The sequence below is a fragment of the Corapipo altera genome, unplaced genomic scaffold (assembly GCF_003945725.1).
Source record: "Corapipo altera isolate COAL_440 unplaced genomic scaffold, ASM394572v1 2, whole genome shotgun sequence".
Lineage (NCBI taxonomy): Eukaryota > Metazoa > Chordata > Aves > Passeriformes > Pipridae > Corapipo > Corapipo altera.
In genome coordinates this window covers 11420133-11435921 of record NW_020884890.1, presented here as the reverse complement: position 1 = coordinate 11435921, position 15789 = coordinate 11420133, and the positions used below count along the sequence as shown (strand labels likewise).

The following is a 15789-nucleotide window of genomic DNA, read 5'->3' as shown; positions in this document are numbered from 1 at the left end:
TTCCACTTCACTACAGATATCAAATTATTGCTGCTTGGAACTACTGTCTTGGATGTGATCTGGATTTCAATTGTTGCAAAAAGATACTTATTTTCTCAATTGAAAAAATAGAATTCCATGCTAAAGGAGGTCATCCTGAACAGTCTAGAAGGAATCCCCATAGAGATATCATCCTTGACAAAGTCAGAGCAATGAGGACTGTGGGTAGAATCAAAAATATTCTCCTTTTTCCACATCATGCAGCTGGAAGAACCACCTTACAGATCTATCTGCAAGAGAAGAATGAGAGATTGTAATTTAATGTGCAGATTTTGTGGGTGTAACTTCCACACATCTGTGTGGAGGGTTAAGGTTTTCGTTTGGTTATGGTTGGTTGTTTTCAAAACAGCAAAATTAGGGTGCAACAGGCAGATTTATTTCCAAGATATTGACAATATATCTTGTGAGGGAGGAGATGAAACTTTATTTCAGCTGCACGCAGCATAAGCCACTGAAGAGGTTACCAATGCACTAAGTTTGTGACCGTGACAAGGTGAGTGTTGCACAGGTCTGTAACGCAGGAATTTTCCTAAAAAAAGGTTAGTATGATAAAAGATACATCTACGTGGTGGTTTCCGTGGCTTCTCCAAAATACCAATTTTGCTTAGGAAAAAAAATCATTGCATCTATTGTAATTTATTTTTAGTAAATTGTAACTGACTTATAATCTCTCTAGAATTGGGTTCCTTTCTCCCACTGGTTTACTTTTAAACCAGCACAAGATCCCTTCCAACCTAAGCCATTCTATGATTCTACGATCATCCCAAAAGAAAGTAAAAATGGTCACTCACTATTTAACATGTCACATCTCAGGATCATCAGCCTTTTTCTCTCCCCCTGTGTAATTGTGTCCTTGCAGCACACTGGTCCAAGTGACAACTTCATGTTGATTCATGGATGATATCGTGCAGGAATCTCCAGCCTGTTCCCTTAACCAGGCCAGATTTAGGTATTCCACTTTTATTACAAACAGAAACACTTCTGAATTCAGTGCTTGTTAGTGACTGACAATGACTGAATCAGAAGCTAACTAGGAGCAGCAGTCATGCAAAAGTTTTCAAAGGTAAAACATTTGCATATTGAGACCTCCAAGGATGTATCTTTTGCATGTCAGTCATCTTTTGCTCTTCATCAGTATCATCAGCATCTCAGTATCACTCAGGTTTTGAGTAGGAATATTTTTAGGAAAAAATAATAAAAGTCAATCAGTGTTTTCTTTGTCCAGCATATCACTGATGCTTCTGCTCTGAGGAAGAGAAACCTGTTCAGAACTTTATAGTAGAAATATCCACAAATATAGCATTGCAAAATTATAACTGAAAACATTTAGATCTTTCTAGATGACTAAATTATGACAATACCACCATCTCTTCTGAAATAACATTGGTGTTCTGTGTCACTGAGACCCCACGAAACCCCCACGACATGTAAATCAGGTTTAACCCCTTAAAAACAGTCCAGTTCAGCTGCAGCCATTAGCATCTTGCCATGGCTTTTTAATCTTCCCTTGGTCACAAAACTGGTAACTTGATCACAATCCAGTCACCAGAGACCCCAGTGGTGCTTCCCCAGCCCCTTCTGTGGGCACTGGGATTTGGGGAGTCTCTAATGCCATTTCAGTGCTGGGTTGCTGAGGTACCACCTCAAATGCTGTGTATAGTTCTGGGCCCTCACTGCAAGAGAGACATTGAGGGGCTGCAGAGCATCCAGAGAAGGGAACAGAGCTGGGAAAGGGGCTGGAGCAGCTGAGTGAGCTGGGAGGGCTCAGCTTGGAGAAACGGAAGCTCAGGGGGAACCTTCTCGCTCTCTGCAACTCTCTGACAGGAAGGTGGAGCTAGGTGGGGCTCAGGCTCTGGTCCCAGAGAACAAGGGACAGGATGAGAGGAAAACCGCTTCAAGTTGTCAGGTTGGATATTGCGAAAATTTCTTCACTGAAAGGGTTGTCAGGCATTGGAAGGGGCTGCCCAGGGAGGTGGTGGAGTCCTTATCCCTGGAGGTGTCCAAGGAACGACTGGACGTGGCACTCAGTGCTCTGGGTTGGCTGACAAGGTGGGCATTGGTCACAGGTTGGACTCGAAGATCTTGGAGGTCTTTTCCAACCTTAATGATTCTGTGATTCTGTGAACTTGTTACCTATAGGGAACGACTGACAACCAGATCCTTTTCTAAATTCAAGTCCAATAAACATGGGGCACTGAAGCGATGACAGTTCAGTTTAGCATAGCCAGTCACTGTCAGATAGCTATTTAACCTTTTTAAAGGGTTTCACTAAAACATTTTTCTAGAATGCTGAAGTATTAATGCCACAGCTACAAGTCTGGCTGCTTAGGAGGAAGAAATACCCATTCAACACAACAGGAAGACAAAGAGTACTGGATGTCATACAAAACAATGCCCACAGATATTACTGACAACATCTAGAAGGGGAAGAGCTGCTTTACTGCTTTTTTCTCCAAACTGCAATTAGACAGCAGATTATTTTCTCACAATAATACACTTTTAATAATGGAGTAAAACCCACACTGATTTAAATAAAATAACCTCATGTAATACTAGTGCAACCTGTCAAATATTTTTATATATTTCTATGGTCCTGACCCTGGTACCTGTGGGCTATAAGCTGTTTTTACCCTCAGAATGTCTGATGGCAAGGGTTGAGCAATACCAGTGAGGTTACATGGGAAGTTTCGTGGGAGACCAAGACTCTGTGTCTCTGTTTTGAGTTCTCAGATGGTGTACCAAGCTTGTGGAAACCCTTCTGTATGACACTATAACTGAAAATACAAAAAAAATTACAGAAATGCATAAAGTAATGTAAAATTATTATTTTTTTATTATTTGATGTAAATTTTATATTTTACCAAAGGTACTTTTATTCTTTGTTTACAAAGCCAAAAATGTATCTGGATCACTTGCAAGTCAAATAGAGACATCAGATGAAAAAGAACATTTTTCAATGACCAGTTACCTGAGTTACAGTGCAATATTTAATTTCAGACAGTATTGCTCTTAAGACATTTTACAGTAAGAAATAATAAGCTTCATCAAGACAAAACCTAAATCAGTGCTTTTCATAAATTCAAGAATTCTCATAAACCAACAACATGAAATATCTTATGTAATGTATAGTATAATTTTTTGCTTGCCTCTACAATAAATTAATACCCTGGATGACTTAAGTATTGCAAAAATATTTACAAAAAGAAGATAAAACACAGTATAAATTTTTTTTCAAAGATATAATTCTTCCGAGAAACAGTTTGGTACCAAGAATGAAATTTCAAGTCTTACAAAATTGCTTCTCACTTATTTAAATTCATGAAGGTAAATAAATAACACTGAATTATACAAACAAACATTGATATCCTCATATGGGTTTATGCAGTAAAAGCATGTATCTCTTCTTGGGAGTATCCAAGATTCTTCAGATATCTGAAAGTCACAAATCAAGTTGGCAATATTAATATTTGGAGCCTAAAATCCACCACAGACATAGATCAGTCAGCACCATCTTGTTTTTATTCAAACATGCACCACGACATTTACCCCCACAAATATATTTAGGAAACAATACCCAGGAGCTGAGATATACTACATTAACTTTTTGGATCCTGAAAACAATTTCTAAAAATAAATACAGACATAATTTGAATTATCTCAGATTTCTCAAGAGGCAGCATTATTATTGGCCAAATCCACCCTCCACTAAATCCACCTTAACTTCACTAGGACTTCAGAAATGCAAGTGATGCAACCATATTCGTTCAATATTTTGAAGGTGGGCAAGAGAAAGTTAGCAGACATATTTATCTCTAAATATGCATATAGAATAAGAAAAGTATTAGGTATGGCCATAAACAACTGCATTAATTAAAAAAAATAAGCAAGAGAACTGTTTGTATAGAACAATTGTTTTGAACTTTACTTCCCTAGCTTAATTTGTCAAGCTAACACCAACACAGAAAGCTTATTTCCTATTACTGCAACTTTTCTATGAACATCAAATTAAAAGCAGCATTTAAAACCTTGGGGAAAACCAGTCACTGTGAAAGAGATGCTCTTACAAAGTTTTGGACAACTTACTAGAACTCATGAAAATTACATATTTCTGATACTTACTTAGCTACACACTAAATATAAACACATTCCTCAAGTATGATACCAGGTGATTTTTTTAAATTCCTTTTTTTATAAATTCTTTTTTTTGTGTTTACATCTTAAAACATTTTTAAAGTTTTCTTGCAAAGCAGAAAATGTAAGGCCATTTTTGAAAGTCTACCAAATCAGAAACACGATACCTAACTAAGTGATCAAATTTTTTAAAATTCTTTGCTTTCTAGTTCATCATTCAAAATACTCACTGTACTCCTTGTTCTGTAAAAGGTGTTGGACCACAGATGCAGATAAGCACTTTGGAGTCTCTTCTGCTTCTTTTCACAAACTCAGAGAGAAGAGATGAAGAAATCTTCCCCTGTTTACCCACCCAGTCCTTTGTTGGTTGTGAAAGAATGAATTGAACCTCAAACCTGGTAAGCAGAAGAATATTTCATAAATATTGCCTCTGATTAGAAATCTGCTACACAAAATGCTATTGATCAAGACGCTGATGACTTTACATGGTGTCATTACATGACACTATGATTACTTTCCTGTTCTGCTCAGCTCCCCACTGCAGTATCAGATCTGAGAGATATTTAAGTTGTTCCTATCGATCAAGTCAGTCAAACCACCTCTAATATTGCATATTTAATTATTTAACCAAATCTTTCAATGTTAAAAATTCCAGCTGCATATTTCACCTTTCAAAAAAAAGGTGAAAACCAACCAACCAACCGAAAATCTCCCAAAACAACAAGAATGACAAAACCAGCTGGGACCAATTAAGATACTAAAGCACAGATTTTACTGTGAAAATGCCAGCACAATTTAATTAATGAGAAACTATTATAAGTGGTTTCAAAAACTCAATAACAGAATAGCAATTCAGTAAAAAAACAAGCACTTGTATATCTGAGGCTCTTACTGAAAGGGAGAAAGGGTTTTTACTGTAAATTTGCACAATGTCTAGACTATGGAGCTTTGAAAGTGCCAGACATCACAAGGCTATGAAGTATTGATTTTTCACTTCAGTGTTGTGAAGGAACAAGTGGTTTCAACCAAGAAACAATTCAACTAACAATTAGGTAAGCACAAACAAAACATACTTTTATCATATAAAATCTAAGCAGTGACAATTTATCTAGTGATAACAGCAAGGAATTAAATTAAAAGGTAATCTGATTAATTAAATTAAAGGTAAGCTGATAATCCTGTGTTTCCTGACAAAACTATGGCCTGCTAAACTAAGTTGACATTACATGGGTACTAATGCATTTTAATCCACAGCTAAAATGTAACTGAGGGAAAAATGCAACAATTAGTAAGGAAAAATGAAAGTAACAAGCCTATTTAAACTTTGAATTTCTACATAAATATTTTCCCAACGAGTGACACCAAAAAGACTTTTCAAGACTTCTCTAAATTCAGAATGGGGTACACTATCCTCTATCACTTCTATGCCTCTTTTGCATATCTGTGTTTTCTATTGTTAAGGCTAAGGTAAATTTTCTTCACCACCAAAAAGCTTCTCAGTCTTAAAAAAATCACTTAATCTAACATGTAACTATCCAATAACCATCTACTAAACACTGTCCAATGAAATCCCCTGGCTTCCTCTGGAAACCTACAGAACATAATGACATAACCTCTGCTATGCATCTGTGACCAATACAGTTCCTTCCACTCCCTAAGTCTCATTATATCCTTAGCTAAGAACTTACAGAATCAGAATCTGTCCTTGTGCCAAAGCTGTACAGTTAGTCTAAGTCCCAACACTTGTTCTCCTACAGACTAAGATGGTACAAGTTGTTCTCCATAAGACTTTTAAATACCTTTCATCTTTAAAAGCTAATTGCTCTAATTCGTTTCTCCAAAGTATGTCATCTTCTGTTTTGTTGAAGAAGATCAGCTTCACTGTCCTTAAAAAAAAAAAAGAAAATTTAACTGCAGACTGTTTCTGTATTTGAAACATGTCAAACAATCAGAACTTATTGTATCATACAGACACCTTTTACTTACATTTTTTATTTCTTTGGTTTTTTGCAACTCTTCAATCCTCAAATCTTTTTGCCACTAACCCAATATAATTTCTTTCTTGCTGTAACTGAAAGTCTGTTGGACTAGAGGCCTTTCTTCTAAATGCCACAACCCTGCCTGCATTTGCACCCTCTAGTTCAGGAATTCCTGTCCTAAGAAAAATAAAGTCTCTTAAAGTTACTAAGACCTGTCTGAAATTACAATAAAACCTGTCAAGTTTTATCTAGTGGTTTGTCATTGTTTGAGCACTACAATTAATAGCTGGTATATGAACTCTGTACAGTTCCTTAATATTACACACAGCAGCTTGTAGAGGTGAAACTGGAATTAGGAAGGTTATGTCAATATTAATTTGATAAAGATGAAATGTTAACACAGAGAAGAAAATTAACGCATAACTTCAAGAGCTAACTACAGGTCCTGTAGTAGCTCTATACCAGGTCCAACCCTTAGCCCTGCATAGGACCATCCCCAAGAGTCACACCATGTGCCTCACAGTATCATCTAAATGCTTCTTTAACGCTGTCAGGCTTGGTGCTGTGACCACTTCCCCAGTACCCAACCACCTTGTGGGTGAAGAACCTTTTCCTAATATCCAATGTAAATCTTTCCTGACACAACTTCAGGCCATTCCCTTGGGTCCTGTCACTGGTCACCACAGAGAAGAGATCAGTGCCTGCCCTTCCTCTTCCGCTCACAAGGAAGTTCTAGACTGCAATGAGGTCTCCCCTCAGTCTCCTCTTCTCCTGACTGAACAGACCAAGTGCCCTCAGCCGCTCCTCATACAGCTTCCCCTCAAGGCCGTTCCCCATCTTCACTGCCCTCCACTGGATGCTCTATAAGAGCTTAATATCTTTCTTATATTGAGGTGCCCAAAACTGCACACAATATTCAAGGTGAGGCTGCACCAACACATAAAACAGATGATGTACTTTTAAATGCAAGTGGTTCCTGAATTAATCCCAGAGGGCTTGCTTTTTCTACTCAGGCACAGCTCTGCACAGAGAGAGCACGCTGCTGTGCTGTCAGAAGCAGTAAGTTTGGTGCCCTACTTGCAGGAAGCCAGAGCACTGGGATGCATGCAGAACCACAAAGGTATCTGTCAGCTAAGCTTGCTGGTCTTGCACATCACACAGTCTTGCAATTCCAGTTCCACAACATGGCACTCCACTGCCTAGTGTACCATTTACAAGCCAAGCTTGATTCTAAGAGACTGGTGCTAGACACAGTATGTTTACATGATCCCGCACAGGAACTACTAATTCCTATCACCTCCTGCTCTATACTTTGGAGAGAGCAATCTTTCACACATACTTTCACACATCTTTCACATATGCTAGGGCTTCTGCAGAGAGTTCATGACCTCCAGCTGTTCTTCAACTGCAGTTTAGAAGCCTATGTTCTCCCAGTTTGAAGAAACCACGTTTTTCTGATTTCTAACCTTTTTCCCCCTTTGCAAGCACTTCAAGATACCAGGAAAACTCTTATAAGCCACATCAGATGCCAAAGAAAAGGGGTCATCTTGTATTTGAGAAACATTTCATTTTCTCCTGTCAAAATATAAAAACTCATAAACATATAAAATACGTATGTTGTATATAATACACATCACCTGAGAGAAACAAGTTCCAGATGCATTACAACTCAAAGTGAGATACAGTGAACAAGCTTTGAGAACACTTGCCCGGTATAAAACAAAACAGCCCCAAATCAGCTACACTTATCTTCCCTGGGGCCCTCTGAAAACCCAGAAAACAAAGCTCACTACAAGAAAGAATGCAGTGCTCTAAATGCTGGCATGGTGCACCACAGCATCGAGTGTTACACAGGTGGGGAAAAAGTCAATAGAAAGTGCACAGGAAAATCATGCATTTTGTTCATTGGATACAAAGGTACAAATTGGTTGAGACACTCTTACTGATACTTCCCAGTGTAGACAAATATATCTGCTGCAGTGCTGCTCAGTACTCGGCACTATCAAGAGAACAGAAAACCCAGCTAAAATGAAGAGACACGATCCTCTCCAGTAAAGAAAAGCTGGTTGAGACAATGCTGACAAAAGTTTAGATAACAAATTAGAAAGTTCATCAGCCCTTTGGAAGGAAATAGGGTGAATCTGGTATACTGGAAGCTACTTCAAGGGATGTAGATTTTAATAAAGTAAAAAAAATTGGTATGTGAGGTCCTATGGAAAGCTGTACAGAGAGGAGTTAGAGACCCTTATAGGATTTTAGGAAAAAGAGGAGGTAAAAAGTTACAAAATCACCTTCCAAACAAGAATGATGATGAAAGTGGGATACTATATTAAAAGTGAATATGAGGACAGAGTGGTAATTTAGGAATGAAAAGCTGGAGACAAGGGAAGATGCAACTATCAAGAAGAATCAATAATAGACTACAAGCATCCTATACTCAAGAAGAGCATTAGCCCTCCCTCTAGTGTGTAGTGCCTTTTTAAAGAAAGGTACCCATTAACTGATAACTGATTGTAGTTATACACCATCAGTAAAAAAGGAGCAAAAAACCCCCATCTTAAAAAGAAAGCGTAGAGGACTACTATTGTTTTTTAATTAATACTTTGGCCAAATACACTTTAGCCTGTAAGAGAGGAAACAACTCATTATGACTTCAGGATCATTATCCTTCACAAAAGGATAATGCAGGTAAGAAGAGAACAAATTGTTTTCCCCGTTTACCATAGGCAAGAAATAGCAGACTTAAAAGATAATAGGGAAACTTTGACTAGACAGTAAGAATGAAAATCCATTGATCCTAGCCCATTACATAACAGTAAATGGTGCTTAGGGAAGCTGCAGATTCTCCAGCACTCACACTGCATCCCCAGAAGTTCAGCAGCACTCACACAGCACTCCAGACAGAGGCTGCTTTGGCACCCACAGGTGACAAGTCAATCACTGCATAGATTATTCCTCAGCTTTCTGCAATTTGTATTCCTGCAAGTGAAATCCAAGCTTAGGACAACAGTTACTTTGTTAAATAAGATAATTCTATGCAAATCATATTTATGTTGTTTACATATACATGTATCTCATACATATAAACATACATATATTAAGACACTCTTAATATTTTCCCCAAAAAGAAAATAATGGTTAAAGAGCACATATAAGGCCAAGAAACTAAATTGCCTGGAACAGTCAGAAAACCAAATGTTTAAGTATCTGCATATAACCAGAACCTGTACCAGATCAAGTCATTCACCTAACAAGCCTCCACAGCAAGAAGGAAAAATTTGTTTACTTTGAATTGACTAGTTAAGGAAACAGATGCTGCTGCATCCTAAACTAACATTGAATTCCCATAAGAAATCATGCTGAAAAGTGTTAAAAATGTGCTTCCCAAGCATTTTGTCAGATGATAGATTTACCCTTTGGATTGGCAAGGCCAGCCAGCCACTTGCTATTTGCTACTGACAATACAGGATGCTTTGGAAGAGCTAGACAGTACACAATCCCTCTGCTCACAAAACAGGATTATACGTCATTGCTGAAATATAAACAATATAAGAATAGTGTCTCGATTTAGGGTTTGTTTGTTTTTTTAGAAACAAACTTCTGCAGTGCATCTCATCCTTTTTAGCTTTAGTATGAAGATTAGTGACCAATTAATATCTCTATGCTGTTTCAAAAGCAGAAGTACTAGTTCTGGGGTTCCAAAGGACATAACAACCTGTTCCCTTACCAAGTAAAAGTAATGCTTTCTTCTGTAGATTTTACAAACAGAGTATAGAATGCATATGCAATATACACCTTTCTATGCATTTGAATACACTTAATGCTCTGCTTATAGAAGTGGTACTTTTTTAAAACTGGAGCTCATCCAATAACAATGTGTTAACTGTCACTTAGCAGGTGAAAACAATAAGCTAGCTATTCAAATATACCAGAAAGAGGTTATAAGTAAACAGTTTTAGCTCTTCTCAGTCCAAAAAACAATACCTACACTGAAATATTTCAATACTAAAAAGAGACTGAAATGGAAAGCTAGTTAAAAAAAAAATCCTCCAAGTTTTTACCCAGTGAGCTCATTTGTACCACAACTAAAATCCAAAATGCAGATCAGTCCATTATGTTGAGGGTAGCCAATAACCAAACGTGCAAATTGCCTAAGCTTCTGACACTCTTCCCTTAAGCATGCCAGTTCTTGGCATAAGTTGAAGACAATTGCTTTCATACCATTTTATTTTGTTAGTTGTTTTACTAACACTGAGGCTTGCCCATTATGTTTCTTCCTTCTAACTTGGATTAAATCACAAGAATCGTACATACCTGAGACAACTAACTTCAGTCAGAGCAAAATGCAGCAGTTTAACCATTGGTGTGAAGCCTGTGCCTCCTGCCAATAAAATGAGATCTTCTGAAGCTTGAACTTGTGACTTCTTGAAGTTGCCTTCAGGATTGCTGACAGAAACATAGTCTCCTTTATTCAAAAAAAAAATGAAAAAAGAAAAAGATAAACATTAATTAGATGAAAACAAGCTAATCAGTATTCTGATTTTTTAAAGGCTATTTCATATTGCCTTTATCTTTGTAGTATTAAGGTTCATTTCAGAAAGGTACTATACACTTCACATAAGAATCACTCTTGTTAAAAGAGATACACAATTAAAAAGTTTTGTCTTGATGGATTTTACAAGACATGAGTACACAAACATTTCCGAAGTCAGTATTAAAAATCTGCCTCTGTATCTGAAATGAAAACGGAAGTGCATCTTAAGTCCCATAAAACAGACCTAGCTTTCTTTATGTGAAAGCACAAAAACTTGTTCTCAGAGCATCAGACATCAAAGTGATCAACTCTAATGTGTGATAGTTCACACAGATCAGTCAGGAGAGCTTTATGTCATGGGCAACTCGAAGTTACAGTGAGGATAAGCCTGTACATTTAGGGAATGGAAAACAAGGTTTAAAAAAAGTAAGTATATCCCAATATATAAGTAGGTAAATGATAAGAACATCAAAATACTCAGACAGTGAATCTTTAAAGACAAGGTAAACACAAAAAACCCCACCATAAACTTACCAATTTGTAGGTGGTCAAGTGCCTGTGTGAACAGCCCACAGGAATAAATTTTAATCATTAAATATATATGCACACCATCATGGTGAGATGTTTCTTGGAAATCCAATGGCAAAAAAGGCAATACAGGTGTGTATGGTTTTACTGCCTCTGTCCCTAGAGAGTAGACCAAAAGAAGCTGAAATAATATGAAAAGCACTCTACATCCAGCTACTACAAACAAATACCAAAATAGGCAATGAGTAAATAAATAATCTTTATATCCCATAAAAATAACACCATCTCATGCTTTTATGCAAGTTTATTACTTTCCACTGCACCAGAATTGGAAAATTAAAAATTTCAGGTCACTGCACATGTTATTTCTGTGCTATCTAGCAATTCAGAACACGGATTTAAAGATCTTCAGTCATCCCCGAAGAAACTGAAAATCTAAACAATTTCATTTATTTTCATTTATTTCAAGAACTTGATTTTTTCTAAATTTAAACAGCAGAGTTTTAGTACTGCACAGTTATATTTTCTTGCAGTATAATTTCAAAAATCCATTGTATAATGATAGAAAGAAAGATCACAAGAGTTGGACACCAGCAAAGCATTAGGCAGGGAGGAGGAGAAGGACAAACGGTTCTTGATTAATGGATATTTAAAAAGTCTTCTGAGAAATCTCTCTACCATGCATATTGCAATCCAAGTATAGTGACCAGTATAACCACTAATATACATATTTTAAAAAGTACTTTTAAAAAAATAAACCAGATATTTCTTTGGCCTTCCATTTCCTTAAGTCCACCTTTTACAAAATTTTGAAGAATAGCAACAAACATGCTTTTCAAGATACATTTGTCTCACAGTCTTGTGTTATCATTTTTCCAAAAAAGGAAAAATTGCAACAATACCCTCCTCATTTCAAAAAATTAAAAGGAACTGACTAATGATACATAACATATACGATAAGTTTTCCCCCTTCAAAGATGAACAGCACTACTTCAGCAGAGAGAATGTTCTAAAGAGAGAGTTGAAAGTAGAGACAATAAGGTCAACAGTAAACGCCAGCCACCTCAATAGTTAGCTTTCCATCAATATTAATCCAGTCAGTTCATTATTAAGCACTGATTGTGATTCTGGAAGCAGAGACTTTCTAACTACAACATGGGAATTAGTGGCCGTGGACTTGGCATTCTCTCAAGACTATGAAAAGGAATCTATTACTACATTCTCAATTTTTCTTACCTGTAATAATTTGTTTGAGGTAAACATGTTGTCCAGTGGGAATACGGAGATGTGTGCCCTTTGGCAACATAAAGCAGAAGAGCTTGGTGTCATGGGTAACTTCTGTCTTAGAAACCAACTTGCATTTTCTGTAGAACAGTTCTATAAACATGATTATACTTGTTAGTTAAGTCTCAATCTGTCTTTTTTTTCTTATATATCTTTCAGTAAGAGATAGAGAAATATATGTATTTCAGTATATACAATTATAAAAACACTATAGATGCTTCTTGTATAATTACTTAAAATTATTTTTACAGTTTTGGACTAAGGACTCATTTATAGCCTTACTTTGGGCCTCTGAGTTATCAGCAATGACTGGGAAGAAGTAGAAAAGCATCAGAAACTAGCAGAAAACAGAAGCCCTTGTGCTACACTGTACCTGCACTGAATTCACCATGTAACTACAGCACAAGTACATGTATGTAGACCAAAACCAGCTGGCGTAACGCAAATGAAATATAAGCCAGCAGAGCACCACAGTCCTTAGCAACAGACTATCCAAACCCACCCAGCATCTCAGATATTTATTGGTCTGACCACCCCATACTGTTTCACTTTGACTGTCATCAGCACAAGAAGAATTTCTGATACAGTTTTGCACAATTTTTCAGGTACACAATTCCAATGCTTAAACGCTTATACATGAAATAAAATAAAATGAACATCTGTGCCTACATAGGCAAGAAACACTTCAGCATTATCAGTAAATATTTTAGGCATGAATTGGTGCCTTTTGGCTAACTAGGAATTATGAACTCCAGTTATATGTTCACATGCTCACTTAAATCAACTACAAGGTCTTATGTACAGCATAAATTTTTGTTAACACAGGTGTTTTGGGGGCGAGGGAATTGGTTTCAAATACAGAGTTTTCAACCTGTGCATCAACTAAATGTCTGGCAAAAGGTAACTGAAAAAAGAAAGCATTTAAAATAAATAAATAAAAGCACTATGTAAGGTTTGCATTTCAGACTGCCTCTCTTACAACAGGGGTAATAACCCATCAACTACGCTGGAAACAACCTCTGTGGCAAAGCACTCAGCGTAAAGCTGGCCAGCCCTGCACCCATTTTAACTAAGCAGCCATCCTGAGCTCTGTAATCTGCATCAATACAGCACTTCAGGGTCTAAGGGAGGATTTGAAAGCTCAACAAAGTAGAGGGTTATGTCCTGTTGATTACAGCCAGAGACTGCAGAACATTAAGCTGGGATGAAGCAGCAAGGAAGAAGTACTTCAAAGAACAAAGGGCATGAATGCTTTCCTTCTGGAAATAAAAAACGCTTACAAAGGTTAATTTCACAACAAATGCTAAATAGAGGAAAGTATTTCTCAACTCTCAACTATAATATAGAGGAGGCCTACAGGGAAGCTGGAGAGGGATTCTTTGTCAGGAACTGATGAAACGATAGGACAAGGAATAATGGATACAAACTAAAGGAGGGCAAATTTAGGTTAGACATTAGGAAGGCAGAGGCAAGAGTAGAAAGTACCAGCTACTATAGGAGGTCAGGTTCGAGGCCATCTAAGAAACCTGAAGGTGCACAAGTCCATGGAACCTGACGAGATGCATCCGTGGATTCTGAGGGAACTCGCAGAGGAAGTGGCCAGCCACTGCCCATCCATGTGGCACTCTGGTGAAGTTCCCACTGACTGGAAAATGCAAAGCATAACCACTGTGTCTGGTAAGATCACAGAGCAGATACTCCTGGAAGTTATGCATGGAAAATAAGGAGGTAACTTGTGACAGTAAACATGGCTTCACTACAGGCACAGATGTTCATTTTATTTTATGTATATGGCCTAAATCCTGATGTCCTTCAAAATTCTTTCTTGAGTCAACACAATGACTCTTCTTAAGTGAGTCTTGCCTGACAGAAGGCTTATGCAATTTTCCAGTGAAGTCTCCCTTAAATACAAGACAAAATGTAAAGGAAATTCTAGGCATTGCTGCAGCTCCAGCAACCACTGCCATTGCTTCCTTGCTCTTACTTCCAAGAGCACCAGAGAGAAGCCCAATCAGTAAGCCTGGCTGATCTTTATGCTCAACGAGGGCTATAATTCGCAAACAGACACTGATCACTGGACTTAAAAAAAACAACACCAAAACCAACCATCAACCAAAAAAGGTTAGAGGGGTTCGCAGTAAGCTAGCCTGTCCATTCTCCTTCCCCAGTGTTCCCCAAGAGTCATTTAAGGACCACTTGGAGTACTTCAGTAATTTCATGTAATGAATTATCATTTTCCAAGTAATTTATCTGTACTGCAGTTTCCTTAGTCCAGGATTATTACCCCAAATATTTTGCTCTTTCCAGATATTCTGGATTAAAAACACAGCTAAAGAGTTTGCTGGAGACTAGTTACAGAGTGCTCTGTGACAGCGCAGTCAATTGCTGCCTGAAGGAACAGCTATCACTATCAACGTTCCCTTCTTCAATAAGTGCAGGATCACAGCTTGTCAATTCAACCACAACAGAAACCAAATAATTTTAAACAGAGGACAGCTTTCAAACCAACAATTGTTTAAAAGTTCAGGATTTAAACAGTATGTTCTAGCTCAGCCATGCTTCTTTCTAATTGACTTTATTTCCAAGGGTATAAATAAACTCTGCTAGAACAGTCAAGCATCTAAATACATGCAGTTATGCCTGAAATATACACTCAGATTACTAAACCTCAGCTGCACATGCACTTTGTGCATGGACTAAACTAGCAGCAAATTCCTTACGTACCAGTATTGCCACAGTGGATGACCATGACATTTTTATGCATACACTTGTTTTCTTAAATTATTCAAATATCTACTAATGAGTTTATCCACTAAAAATGCCTGCACAGACACAATGTAAAGCCTCTGATATGGAATAAATCTTCTTAATTAAGATTTTCTCACACCTTTCATTTCACATCCTACAAATTCCTTATTTTGAATGAGCAAACATTTCAGATGAATCAAAAGAATGCCTAAAGCCCTGAAAAAATTGAAGTCAATAATTCCATTTCATACCAATCTTGAAGTAAAGCATCTCTCCAGCTATACAAATATTATTAAAAGGTTTTTTGAAATTAGAAAAATAATACACAGTAAGACTGCAAAGTACAGTACACAAATAAATAAGCCAAGATTGCTGTCAGTTCTGCAGACTTAAGAATTGCTTAAAAGAATGTGTGAAGTTGGTAATATAGCTGTAGTGGGTTGACCCTGGCGGGACACCAGGTACCCACTAAAGCCGCTCTCTCACTCCCCTCTGTAACTGGACAGAGGAGAGAAAAAAAACAGCCAAGGATTCATGAGCTGAGAT

General features: G+C 37.3%; 1 protein-coding gene across 5 annotated transcripts in view; it reads right to left on the bottom strand.

The window, feature by feature from the left end:
* Positions 1–2849: 2849 nt before the first annotated feature.
* Positions 2850–15789, bottom strand: part of LOC113947877 (cytochrome b5 reductase 4) — a 35788-nt gene continuing 22848 nt past the window's right edge. For all 5 annotated transcript variants that reach the window (XM_027644998.1, XM_027645000.1, XM_027645001.1 and 2 more), the window contains 6 exons: positions 12448–12588; positions 11218–11370; positions 10464–10614; positions 5970–6056; positions 4401–4565; positions 2850–3471 (listed from right to left, as the gene is read on the bottom strand). In XM_027644998.1, coding sequence (XP_027500799.1) covers positions 3417–3471; positions 4401–4565; positions 5970–6056; positions 10464–10614; positions 11218–11370; positions 12448–12588 — 752 coding nt within the window. In that variant the 3' untranslated portion in view covers positions 2850–3416. The remainder of the gene's footprint in view (positions 3472–4400; positions 4566–5969; positions 6057–10463; positions 10615–11217; positions 11371–12447; positions 12589–15789) is intronic.